Source organism: Nansenia antarctica (genome assembly GCF_963989245.1).
Source record: "Nansenia antarctica genome assembly, chromosome: 1".
Lineage (NCBI taxonomy): Eukaryota > Metazoa > Chordata > Actinopteri > Argentiniformes > Microstomatidae > Nansenia > Nansenia antarctica.
In genome coordinates this window covers 50,056,502-50,070,641 of record NC_137674.1, presented here as the reverse complement: position 1 = coordinate 50,070,641, position 14,140 = coordinate 50,056,502, and the positions used below count along the sequence as shown (strand labels likewise).

General features: G+C 47.1%; 1 protein-coding gene across 1 annotated transcript in view; it reads left to right on the top strand.

Annotated features, from left to right (window-relative positions):
* The window catches only part of mia2 (MIA SH3 domain ER export factor 2), a 21,378-nt gene continuing 7,238 nt past the window's right edge, over nt 1-14,140 (top strand). Inside the window, 17 exon segments of the mRNA XM_080523773.1 lie at nt 1-34; nt 209-4,592; nt 4,883-5,106; nt 6,578-6,709; nt 7,047-7,068; nt 7,166-7,254; nt 7,471-7,542; nt 7,702-7,812; nt 7,978-8,049; nt 8,156-8,260; nt 9,108-9,230; nt 11,144-11,255; nt 11,722-11,768; nt 11,946-12,036; nt 12,914-13,052; nt 13,155-13,256; nt 13,859-13,919. Of these exon segments, the coding sequence (XP_080379899.1) occupies nt 227-4,592; nt 4,883-5,106; nt 6,578-6,709; nt 7,047-7,068; nt 7,166-7,254; nt 7,471-7,542; nt 7,702-7,812; nt 7,978-8,049; nt 8,156-8,260; nt 9,108-9,230; nt 11,144-11,255; nt 11,722-11,768; nt 11,946-12,036; nt 12,914-13,052; nt 13,155-13,256; nt 13,859-13,919 (5,868 nt within the window). The 5' untranslated portion in view covers nt 1-34; nt 209-226.

Here is a 14,140-nt window from a genome sequence, read left to right as displayed (position 1 = left end):
TTATGCAAACACAGAGAAAGTAGTGGAGACACAGGTAATCTTCGGTTTGAAATCATAGATTGGAAAGTTAAAATATGGTTTTACTTTGTTATCTGTATAGAGTGGGGTGATTACCAGATTTTTACGGTGAAATAGACAATTCAAGACAATAGACAATTCAAATAGAGCAATACTGAAACAGTAATTCAAGACATTCTCATTCTTTCAGAAACATGACGTCTTCTGCATGGATGATTATGGCTCGATGATAAGTGACTCCAGTGACTGGGACAACCAAGGAGCTCTGAGTTCAGAACCTCAAGAGAGGACCTTCAATGAGGCTGAGAATGTTCAAAGATCTGAAGACGTCTTTGCGTCTCAAAGTTCCACACAGAGCAGTGATGCAACAGAGCACCAAGAAACCAAACCTGCGCCAAGCGAACAAGGTGGGTCCTCTTGGATTGGCTCTACAGTGGGATGGCTTGGTTTAGGAGGAGGTGATACCTCTGCTGGTGACTCAATAGAAGAAAATGCAGAGCAACAGGGGTCTTTCAAAAGCAGGAGGCTAGCTCTGGATATGGATGGGAATAATCTGGAGCAGGAGGACGAGGAAGAGGAGGAGGAGGAGGAGGAGGAGGGGAAGACTGGGACGTTTGACTGGCTCGGGGATGGGCTGACCAGCGCTCTGGGGTTTGGTCAGGGAACTCCAGTGGTCCGTCAGGAGGAGCCTGTTGAAACCGACTCATCAAACACTCCCGCTCCCTCTAGCTCCTGGCTAGACATGGGCCTAAGAGACATGTTAGGCTATGGTCAGACTAATAAGGATGCAGTTGAGGAAACAACAGGAGCAGGAACAGATCTGGATGCAACGACAGACCCAGCAGACCAACGGAGCCCTGACACAAGTCTGCCTCATCAGGCTACAGAGAAGCAGGCAGAGGAGACTGAGCAGCACAGAGATGACGATGATGAAGACGGTGATACAGAGATCCGCAAAGAGGAAACAGATGAAGAACACGCAGATGCAGGTAGGGAGACCTCACGTATTGATATAATTACACAGGATGCTGTCGGAGGATCAGTAGGAAGTAAAGGTGATGATGACATGACTAAGTATCCAGGCCCCCCTTCGTCAGACCTAGGTGAGGTTGAGAGTAGAGATGACATCAGGGCAGCAACAGACCAGGTACCCGAGAGTGAGGACCAATCACAGGGCACCGGGGAAGCACCAGATCGTCAAGGTGATACTGAGACGGCAGCAGCAGACTCTGAGGTCAGAGAGGAACCTGAACCTGTGTCAGAGGTTAATGACGTCCTTCCTAGTCTCATTGAAGCTGGGGACAGTCCCAATGGAGAGAATGAGGGAAAGGAATTAGAGTCAGACCCCAAAGCAGATGAGGAGAATGATCGCAAAGCAACCAGGTTGAATCCAGGTGGTGAGGATGTCCTTGGTTCCCACTCAGAGGGCCCTGCTGGCCCTGCTGAACACAGCCTGAGTGACATGGTCGTTGATCCTCCAGCTGGCTCTGACAACACAGAGACCTCAGGGCCTCCAGATCCACCTGGATCCACTCACAGTCAGGCAGAGGGAGAGACACTGACAGAGGAGCTGACGGAGGGATCACAGGTGGATACATCTGTAATACCTGCAGAGGAGGACATTAACATTGATACAGGGACTGAAGTGGTCTCCTCTAGTCAGACAGGAGACGATGGTTCTCTACCTCGTCAGGACCCAACAGAAGAGGACAGTGAGGACAGGGCAGCCATGTTGGATGACCAGACCATCACACCAGATAGAGAGGAGGAGGGAGGAGGGACAGCAGAGGAGACCCGAGTGGAGGAGGGGACAAAGACAGAGAGGGCAGATCCACAGCGGTATGATGCTCAGGAACCTGACATAGCTGAACCTGTCATGGGAAACACCACAGAAGAAGAGGGGAGTAGATTGATTACCACCACAGAAGAAGAAGCAAGTAGATTGATTAGCCGTAGTGAGCGGGAGGAGGAACGTGAGAACACATCAGATAGGAATGTTGACATTGAACACAACGTAGACTCAATTGTGCTGAAAGAAACATTAGCCCCACATGTTGATGTTGATGAAGATGGAACCCCCTCCTCTGATCATTCTAAGTTGTGGCCTGTTGAGGCCGAGGAGGTCCTTGATAGCGTAGGGTTCGTCAACATGACCCCTGACCCTGCTGAACACAGCCTGAGTGATGTGATCATTGACCCTCCAGCTGGCTCTGACAACACAGAGACCTCAGGGCCTCCAGATCCACCTGGATCCACTCACAGTCAGGCAGAGGGAGAGACACTGACAGAGGAGCTGACGGAGGGATCACGGATGGACACATCTGTAACACCTGCAGAAGAGGACGTTAACATTGATACAGGGACCGAAGTGGTCTCCTCTAGTCAGACAGGAGACGGTGGTTCGCTACCTCCTCAGGACCGTGGCATAGGGTTCGTCAACATGACCCCTGAACCCGTGTTAGACTCCACATTAGAGAATACTGACACTATAACCAATAATGATCCTCTGTCTGATAAGACTAATGAAAATGAGGAAAGTCATATTGTGGATAAGGACTCTGAGATGGGTGAGATCATCACAGAGATTAAAGTTTGTGAGACAGAGGGGGGGGGAGAGGTGAGGGAAACATCCACAGATGAAGTAGAGCGGGACCAGGAGGAGGGTCAGGCACAGGTAGCACAGAGAGGAAGCCACTCTGACAGCTTAGAACTATCCCCCCTGGGGACAAGGACAGAAAGTGAGCAAAGACAGACAGGAAGCCCGGAGGAGACACTTGACCAAGACATGTCAGTGGAAGATGTAATCCGAGTCCACAGGGAGTCTGAGGAAGCTCAAAGAGGCAGCAGCAGCAGCGCTGTCGAGGAGGACATCCTGAAGGATAGACACAGCGTGACGCAGGAGGAAGTGACACGCGATCAGACAGACGTGAGGGATCGGATAGATGACCATCATCATACAGATGATAGTAGTCAGATTGGTGACATCAATCAGTCCCTATCACTCAGCAGCCAGGACATAGACATCCCCTCTGAAGAGGCTGAGGAAGGGCATAGTGAGGTCCGTGCTGAGGTGGAGAGAGAGCATGAATTGCAGGCTGGTGGCAGTCGTGACGACAACAGAGACAGCTTTGATGGTTTACATCCTGTCAGTCGGTTCTTCTTCACGGATGATGATCTCATCATCCAGTCAGAGAGGACAGACATCCATGAGTTTCATTCAGATGAGAATACCATTCTAGAGCCTTCGAATGGAATAGCTAACCAGAGCCTGTTTAATCGTCCAGACACCACAGATATAGAGAGCACAGAGCAGAATATTGGAAATGAAGAAGTCGACGTGATAAAAGAGGTTAATTTGGTGAACAATGATAGTCGAGATGATAATGAATTCACTGGCACTTCTGAGAGAGATGGAGAGGGAGAGGGAGAGATTTCAGCTTCTCAGAGTGAAAATAAAGCCATACCATCTGACAAGGTTGATTCCACAGACCCTCCACAGGAGGAAACTACAGACACACGTGCCAGTCGGGGGACTATGGGGTTTTTCAAAAACGCCTTTGACTTCTTCACCCAAAAAGAAAAAGAGGAGCCACTCCCACCTGTTAGAGAGGCGGAGCCACTCCCACCTGTTAGAGAGGCGGAGCCACTCCCACCTGTTAGAGAGGAGGAGCCACTCCCACCTGTTAGAGAGGAGGAGCCACTCCCACCTGTTAGAGAGGAGGAGCCACTCCCACCTGTTAGAGAGGCGGAGCCACTCCCACCTGTTAGAGAGGAGGACCCACTCCCACCTGTTAGAGAGGCGGAGCCACTCCCACCTGTTAGAGAGGAGGAGCCACTCCCACCTGTTAGAGAGGCGGAGCCACTCCCACCTGTTAGAGAGGAGGACCCACTCCCACCTGTTAGAGAGGCGGAGCCACTCCCACCTGTTAGAGAGGAGGAGCCACTCCCACCTGTTAGAGAGGCGGAGCCACTCCCACCTGTTAGAGAGGAGGAGCCACTCCCACCTGTTAGAGAGGAGGAGCCACTCCCACCTGTTAGAGAGGAGGAGCCACTCCCACCTGTTAGAGAGGAGGAGCCACTCCTACCTGTTAGAGAGGAGGAGCCACTCCCACCTGTTAGAGAGGAGGAGCCACTCCCACCTGTTAGAGAGACACAAATCCAGACTGAGGCCCAACCCCAGACTCAGGCCCAGACCCAGACCCAGACCAAGACCAGACCTCTTCTAGTACAGCACTCTCTGAAAGAATACAAGAATATACAACGGCACATGACAGCAGGTGATGTCAACACGCTATTGGACCTTTTTGGAAAACACAAACTCCTGTGGCTAGACTACTGTCTGGGCAGCCCAGAGGATCAGACTGGTAATGGAGACAACGACCTGGCCATCCTCTCAGATCTGGAGCGCCTCCTGCACTTCCACATGGAGAGACTAACCACAGCTCACAGACTGACAACCGACGGGTCTCTCGAGGTTAAACACATGTCACTACAAAAACTAGAAAGGCTCTTGTCAAGCGTAAAGCACAGATTCACACCAGAGAAAGCACCTGTCAGTATTGAAGACAGTCAAGGTACTACTAAATGTCTCCTCTGTGTTTTATGAGTGAATAGGAATAGTTAAGATATGTGTGTCAAAATTGTTGCTTCGTACAATTGTTGTAAAATTGTTGCTTCGTACATCCCATACAGCTGTAATCGACATAGTGAAATACAAATCAGCAACACAATATAATGTAGTAATTAAAAAAGTAACAATAGTGAAATAATATTCAATAATGTCAAATATTATATATATATGTATATTATAATCTGTTAATGCAATATTTGATTTAAAATCGATAATTCCTATGTTCTTCTGCAGGTGCAGACAGGACAAACTGCATCGCTGGAGTTTGCCACAGCAAAGAGGAGGCCATCCGACCTCCGTCACCAACTAGGGCACACTCCCATGATCAGGCCTCTGCTTTAAAGGATAAGTCTGCTGCAGTAGTGGACTATGTCCTGGCCACTGCACGTCAAGTCACTAGTGATGTCCTTCCCCATATCCTGTCAGCCATGGCCCTTCTGAAATGGATCACTTTACAGGTAAGACAGGTTACTTTTAGAAACTGGTGGTCCTTTAAGACTGCCAGAATGTTTCTGTGGCTTGCAATAATGTCATCGGTCATTTGAACTGCCAGCCAAGCCAATAGTCATCATTCCAACATTCCTCAGTTGGGACAGGCTTCAGTTACAATTCATAGCTGGACTGAAGTGCTACGATCCAATGTGAGGACTCTTAAGTTTATTATAGAAATGGAGTATCAAGTCGATGAGGTGAGCGAGAGGCACTAGAGGGTTGGGTTAATCACTGAAAAAGTGTTCTGATAGTGAATGCCAGATTCTGATTGTTACTAGGGCAGGTGTCAGTGACAGTCAGCACCAATGTCTACACACACACACACACACACACTCAACGATGTCAATAACTGTATTCGTGTTTAACCACGGGAGAAAAACGTAATTACTTTAGAGCTGTCGAAATGTGTTTATGTTTTCCAACTAAACATTTTGTGGGGGAGCATATTACGATTCGTGTTGTGTTCCACTTCCACCTGACCTGACTGCTTGCGTGTCCCTTTAAACCCGCTCCGATGTGCCAGTGTGGCGTTCTACAATTGGTGACGTTGAGAAAACGCCATCTCAAAAGCTCCAACTCCGCGGGGGTGTCCGTGCTCTTATCAACTCCCTATTTCGACTGAAAAACACACAAGCAACCGTACATTATTTTTTACAGCATTTACATAAAGTCTTACATCGTCCTAGTGTATGAAAGTAATAATATATGACACGTTTTAGTGACTTTATGAGGAAAAGAATAGCATCAATTCCCCCCCAGCTCTTGTTTTGTACAACATGACGTAACCCTGCTCTTCAGCTTCACGTTCACCGCTATCGAACTGACAGCTGGACACCAGTCTCTCTAATGATAACATAACCAGTCAAACTGTTTAAATGCTATATTTGAAAAATGGCAGACCAACCAAAGAGTGACAGGTTCGCCAGTGAAGTGGCCGATATGAAAACAGCAGCTAGAAATTACTACACGGTCGCTGTTGAGAAAGTGAAAGATGTGAGTGTCATCATCAGCACTGCTAGCTAACCTAGCTAGCTAGCTAGCGTTGTCTATGTTGTCAATGTTGTGCATTCAGTGTGTAATACTAAGAGGCTAATATACTAAACTTGCTTGATCTCATACGTGACAAAGAGAGCACTGATGCCTGGACTGCAAAACTAATTATTAGCTAGAGGTAGCTAACATCTAGAAGCTAAATTACGGTGTGAGCTAACTGTTGTCTCGCAAGCTGGCCAAAATGTCATGGTCAAGTCACAGCCACATTGTATCAGTGGTGTAACTTTGGCGATACTGTTCAACTGGAAACACTGTTCACTGAGTGTACCAACCAGGTTATCGAGCATCTGTCTGCCCCGCAGCTGGTCATGGATCAAAGCACACTGCTGTGTGTTTAGCTAATCGTTGTTGTTGTTGTCGTTGTTGTTGTTGTGTTCTCCCCAGGTCGTGTCGTCCCTGCCTGATGACATCAGACCCGGTCCTGACCTGTTTGGCTTGCCATGGGAAGCTGTCATTGTCACCGCTGTGCTGGGGCTGGTCACCCTGCTACTGTTCAGCTGCAGGTTCTATCACTTTGTGAGTAAACAGTAAACATTCTCTCTGACATCACCTGTGCGGAAGGGATGGCCTGAAACTGTGGTGATGACTTCCACTCGGGGGCGGCTGGTGGAGGTAGAAATCAGCCATCATCATTCCATACCATACTGGAGCTGTCCTCCGATTTCTACCTCCACCAGCCTCCCCTGCTTCCACTTTGTCCGAATGGCAGAGTGCTGAATAAGCCGGTCTTTGTCATACTAGTACTACTCATGTCAAAAGTGCTTCTATATTCAATCCATTATTGTCTCATGATGGATTATAGCCTTGCATATCCTCACAGGACCTCACCCAGTTGTCGTTTCTGTTTCCACAGATTAAAAGCAGGCTATATGTGGGTAAGTTCTGGCTTCAATCAGTATAATCAACACATCACCCTGCCAGGGGCTGGTTTGACTGCCTGTTCTGACTGTTTACGATCTCATCCTTCCACAGGTAGAGAGAGGAGGATGGGAAAGAAAGTGGCTGAACTATTAGATGAAAAATGCAAAGTCCTGGAGACTTTGAGTGCAGTTGAACATAAGGTGAGGTCTTATTTGAATAAGTCCTTAGTGTTACTACGTCAGATGCTGTATGTTTAGCGGTTGTGGGTGTGTCAGGGGTGTGTGTGAACTATTCAATGCCACTTAAAATATAACATGACTTGTATGGACTGTATTTAGTGATTCAATGCGTTCCTTCCTTATATTAACATGGAATTACATATGTGTGTGTTGTGTTTGTTTTTGTGTTCCATGTAGTATAAAGAACTGGAAACCGCCTTACGGGATAGTGGTGTTTTAGCTCACGCGGAACACGAAGAGAAACTGGAGGTAAGAGACAAACAAACAAAACCGTATCGTCACCCCCCCAGTTCGAAAGACACACTTCAACATTTCACCTCTGAACAACCCTAACAGAGGACGGCATGAAAGACGTTCTGTACAAGGCTCGAGTCCCGTCTTCAATCTGTCCTGCTTATTCCCCCTCAGATCACAGCGCGGAATCTGCAACAGTCGAATTCCCAGCTAGAAGAAGATATCAAACAGTTGAAGGAAGACCTGGACCTCCAGAGGTCGAGGAGACTGGAGCAGGAGACGACGGTGAGGTGGACCTTAGATACTCGATAGATACCCGTCATACCCCTTTCACGACGCATTACACACTCGCCTTAGACACCAAACCCGTTGACGTCCTTCGACCACGATTCCGCTTGGTCTCACCTTCAGCTCTAACGTGAGTTCCTTCTTCCTCCGTGTTCTCTCCAGATCGCCGAGATGCAGGAAACGTTGAAAAGCTTAGAAGAAGAAACCAAAGACCTCAAGTCACAGGGGGAGCAGGTAGGAACAGTCGGGACCGTTACACCACATAGACCACGTTTACCAGTTCCCTTCTTCCCCTCTGTTAGTTGGAAGCGTGACGTAATGCCTTCCGCTGTCCCGCCAGGCCCAGACCACCCTGAAGATCTACAACATGAACAGCGAGAGGCTGGATAAGAACCTGGAGGCGTCCAGGGAGGAGAACAGCCTGTTGCAGGAGAGGAACGCTCAGGTAGGTTTCCACCGGGCGCCGGAACTAACATACATTTGAACATAATAACATAATAATAACTAACATAAATTTGTTAATAACATAAATTGGTTAATAACATAATAACTAACATACATTTGTGACGTTAGAATTCTAAGGTTCTATCTCCATTTTGGGTCAAAACTGAGTTTTTTTTTACATAATCTGATCCTTTAGGTGTTTACTAATGCCTGTGTGGTGTTATTTTCTTAAATGTTGATTTTTTTTTTCTTAGTAATGAATAAAATACAAAGGTTCCATCTCACAAAACATAATGGAATGTAAAAACTTTGACGCTCAAGATCTCTGAACTACCCTAAACGGAGATAGAACCTTATAATCCTAAAATCACGAATTGTAGCTCCTTGTTATGGATGATCATGATGATAATGATGATGATGATGATGATGATGATGATGATGTTGTTGATGTTGTTGATGCATGAGGTGTCCTGGGGGGTATTCCATCAACGTCGCTGAAGGAAAGTCTAGGCTTATTATAAAATGCAGGCTTATTTTGAAGCCTCGCGAGACTTATCAAAAATAAACCTGGATTTTACTTTAGCGACGTTGATGGAATACCCCCCTGGACAGATAGAGGGCTAGAGTCGAGTGTTGTCCTCACCTTGTCCTTCTCTCTCCTTCTTCTCCTCCTCCTCGCCTCCTCCTTCCCTCTCTTTCTCCTCCACCCTCTCTCCTCCCTTCTCTCTCCCTTTCCTCCTCACCCTCCCCCTACTCCCTCATTCTCTTTTCCCTCCCTTCTGCTCTCCTCCCCTTCCCACCTACTCTTCTTTACCTTTCCTTCCCCTTCTCCCCTTTCCTCCCCACAGTTGCGCCAGGAGACAGAGGGATGGGGGGAGCGTCTGAGCGAGCTGGAGGAGGAGATGAGGCTGTGTGAGAGCTCCTACACTGGGATGGTGCAGGACGCTGCCTACAAGGACGACCGCATCAAGGTAGGGCTGTCAACCTCACAACCTCACTGGCTGTACTAGAGCACCAAGGTAGGGCTCTCAACCTCACTGGCTGTACTAGAGCACCAAGGTAGGGCTCTCAACCTCACTGGCTGTACTAGAGCACCAAGGTAGGGCTCTCAACCTCACTGGTTGTACTAGAGCATCAAGGTAGGGCTCTCAACCTCACTGGCTGTACTAGAGCATCAAGGTAGGGCTCTCAACCTCACAACCTCACTGGCTGTACTAGAGCATCAAGGTAGGGTTCTCAACCTCACTGGCTGTACTAGAGCATCAAGGTAGGGCTCTCAACCTCACTGGTTGTACTAGAGCATCAAGGTAGGGCTCTCAACCTCACTGGTTTAATACTATCAGTACTATGCATCAACTTCTAAGTTCTCTATCTTCAAATATTAGTTGTACATCTGGTTCTCCTGACCCAGTCAACAGGTCTTTTAACCCTGTCAGAGGCTGGGTGTAGCTCCAGATGCAGGTCCAGGACACCAGCTACAGCTAATGTTGGCAGATTATTCTGCCCTGTTCTGGGATGTCACAGAAAATAGTTAAAGAAGATATGCTTATTTGAACGTTGGTACACCTCAAACCAAATACCGGAGAGTATCACTCTGCATCAAAACACAGGCAAAACAGCTGCTAATAGCTAGAGGCTAAAAAGGAACATCGCTCTGACCATCTAACTGCATGTTCAGCACATCACAACACGCTGAGAGAACATCAACATGGTAAAAACACGTAGCTACACACAATTAGATGATCACACAGTCCTTGCTTTTGAACATGTCCTAAAACGTACGTTTGTTCACAAGCCATGTATCACTTACCCAGTAGCCTAGGACAGACGAGACAGTGAATCCAACTCACAAATTATATGTAGTGATCCTAGAACTGTTGGTTGTTATATCAAGTGGGCTCTCCAACACTTCCGCTTTCGCAATTATGGCGCTTTTCCATTGACCAGAACGGTACGGCACGCATTTGTATCCTACCCGTACCGTACTTTCAGAAACGCTTCTCCATTATACACAACAGACCTGGAGCGAGTCGGGACAGTAGGAGGAGTTACGTGTCATAAGAGCACTTCACTTTAATAAGTGCCGCTATAGCTCAACGGGGGGAAATGCGATAAGAATGATGTCAAAATGCAGCACTATCATGCACAGATCAGCCTTGTAATGTAATGTTAGATATATAACATTAGACAGGGAGCGCAGATTTATTTGTATGGCGTTCACGGCATTAGTCAACTACATGCTCACATCCAGTCATCCGCTCACTGCTCTCCATCAAAAATGGCACATCCATCAATAATATTACATAATAACAACTGCTCGGATTAGATTGCGGGTTGTTTTCGTTTAATAAGTCCCGCTATACAGCTATAGCGTCACATCAACGGAGGGAAATGCGAGATGAACTCTGCGCGAGTATCATGCTCATGCGTTCCATAAATTCCTCAGTTGAACGGAAAGTCCTATCTATTCCATTCAAAGTGTTTTAGCCTTCCCCCTTTCCACTGGTAATAAGGAATTGGCAAGAAGAGATCGATATAAATAGATCAACATTTAAAAACAGATGAAGAGAATGAATACAATATAGAGATAAAAGTGTTATTACTGGAACTGTTCTATTAGCTAAAATGGTCCCGGCTCGGCCCGGCTCGGTACGCCTCGTTGGCAGTGGAGAAAGCAAAACAAACCGGGCTCACACGGTACGGCACGGTACAGTACGGCAGTGGAAAAGCGCCATTAGACGCCTTGATAGATGACCCATTGATGTCATATTGCCGAGTTCGTCTTTGGTTGATGACATAATTGACATTACTTTTAACAGAGGTTCAGTTGTTGTCTAATAGCCTGCTGTCTGTCTGTCTGTCTGTCTGTCTGTCTCTCTCTCAGTCCCTGACAGACTGCCTACTGAAGATGAAGGACTGGGACTCAGAGCTGGAGGACGGAGCCGACGGAGAGGACAGGGACAGAACACAGGGAGCCGAGAACGGAGGGGGACCAGGTACGGTTCTGATGGATATTGGCTGTTTTTTTGGACTCTCTCTCTCTCTCTTTCTGTATCTCTCTCTCTCTTTCTGTATCTCTCTTTCTCTCTTACTGTATCTCTTTCTCTCTCTCGCTCTCTCTTTCTGTATCTCTCTCTGTCTCTCTCTCTCTTTCTGTCTCTCTCTCTCTTTCTGTATCTCTCTCTCTCTTTCTGTATCTCTCTCTCTGTATCTCTCTCTCTCTCTTTCTGTATATCTCTCTCTTTCTGTCTCTCTCTGTATCTCTCTCTCTCTGTGTCTCTCTCTCTGTTTCTCTCTCTCTCTTTCTGTCTCTCCACCTCTCAACAGTCTCTCTCTCTCTCTCTGCGCTGTTACATGAGACGGAGCCTAGATGTTGTGTTGGGATGTTGTGTCGTTGTGTAGGACGTCTGTGTCTGTTCTAACTTCTCCCATATGAACCTTTGGATCTTCTCGGCTTCACAGATAATCGCCAACGGCAGAAAGTACAGAAGCTCATCTACGCAGCCAAGGTACGTCTCGTAGAGAAGCAGAAACACCGGCAGAATGGAAGCATCACTGAATGTCTTCAACCGGACCCGAACATTGCAGCCCTATGATTCTTTTTAGTCAATGCCATGACCGTGTCCTTGCCAGGATCATGCAGAAGATAATAGACGGATGTGTGTGTCCGTCTCTCCTCTCTGCAGATGAACGCAGACCTGAAGTCGGTAGACGAGGACAAGGACAGGGTGTTTGCTAAACTAGCTGATGAAGTCAAGGCTAAAGAGGACCTCCAAGGTTGGTAGACCTTCTACAGCTGTACAATAACATCACACCGTCTACAGCTGTACAATAACATCACACCTTCTACAACTGTACAATAACATCACACCTTCTACAGCTGTACAATAACATCACACCTTCTACAGCTGTAGGATAACATCACACCTTCTACAGCTGTACAATAACATCACACCTTCTACAGCTGTAGGATAACATCACACCTTCTACAGCTGTAGAATAACATCACACCTTCTACAGCTGTACAATAACATCACACCTTCTACAGCTGTACAATAACATCACACCTTCTACAGCTGTACAATAACATCACACCTTCTACAGCTGTAGGATAACATCACACCTTCTACAGCTGTAGAATAACATCACACCTTCTACAGCTGTACAATAACATCACACCTTCTACAGCTGTACAATAACATCACACCTTCTACAGCTGTACAATAACATCACACCTTCTACAGCTGTACAATAACATCACACCTTCTACAGCTGTACAATAACATCACACCTTCTACAGCTGTACAATAACATCACACCTTCTACAGCTGTACAATAACATCACACCTTCTACAGCTGTAGCAGGTCTTCTAGCAGTCTTCAAGCAGCGTCTTCTAAACCCATACTGGGCATCTGATTACATTTAAGGCACCATTGAACTTACGATAAATGAATTGATTCATACCGTAATATAAGTCCTATCGAGAGGAGCTTCAGAATTTGTTTTCATAATAAACAGACCAACTGTTGTCATAGTCATAGCCGTGTTTAATTCAGTCTAGAGTCACAGCCAGGTTTAACCCCTCAGTCACAGCCCAGATTTAACCCCTCAGAGTCACAGCCCAGGTTTAACCCCGCTTGCCCGTCCCTCCAGAGGGGATCCAGAAGCTGGAGACAGAGAAGGACTCTCTGCAGTCGGAGAGGGAGAGCTACTCGGCCCAGGCACAGAAACTCCAGCAGAAGCTGCAGATCATGACGGAGATGTACCAGGAGAACGAGCTCAAACTGCACAGGTGGGCTAGCGTCTGTAGAGAGAGGGTTATGGTCAGAGAGAGAGAGCGTGTGGTTGTGTGATCCTGGTTGCTAATAAAGTGGTATTGTTATTGTGTTGACAGGATGTTGACCGTGGAGGAGAGAGAGCGTCTGCAGAAGGAGGAGAAACTGACCAAGGCGGACAGGAACATCACCTTGGCTGTGGAGGAGCTGAGCAGCTACAGGTCAGATACACACACACACACACACAGACAAATGTCAGACACACACAACGTGTGTGCGTGTGTGTGCGCTCTCAGCATGCTGTCACACAATGGTTTGTCAGGGTTCCCAAGGGTCCTTGAAATCCTTGAAAGTTTTGGGGAAAAAATCAAGGTCTTAATATTTTGGAAAATAGACATGGGTCATTGAAAGTGCTTGAATTTCTCTCTCTCTCTCTCTCTCTCTTAAAAAAATGTATATTCACTTTTTCTTTTTTACTTCTTTAGCTCGTCAACTAGTAAATAAGTCTCTGTATTGCTTAACTTTACACATATTTCACAATATATTGTTTTGCTGCGCTGTGGTAGAGAAGGCAAGAGACCATCTAGTGTTCACACATTCAGCCTCTCTTTTTAATTGTTGTCTGTGAGCGGATAGTCCCTATTATATCAATTCTCATCTACATCTGTCTCAAACTATGCCGTGTTGGGTCCTTGAATTTGAGGGAATTGAGAGTCTTGAAAGTCCTTGAAAGGTGCTTGAATTTGATGTTTCAGAAGGTGTGGGAACCCTGGTCTGTTTTAATGTGCTGTTATGGCTCAACGCTCTGTTTCCCCCCCCACAGCCAAAGAGCCCAGGACCTGGAGGATGAACTGGAGAAGACCAACCAGGCTTACAAGACACAGGTACTGGGAGGGAGGGAGGGAGGAGGGAGAGAGGAGGGAGGGAGGAGGGAGAGAGGAGGGAGGGAGGGAGGGAGGAGAGAGGGTGGGAGGGGAGAGGGTGGGAGGGGAGGGAGGGAGAGAGAGGAGGGAGGGAGGGAGGGAGGGAGGGAGGGAGAGAGAGGAGGAAGGGAGGGAGGTGAGGAGGGAAGGAGGGAGAGATGAATGAATGAATGAATGGTCGG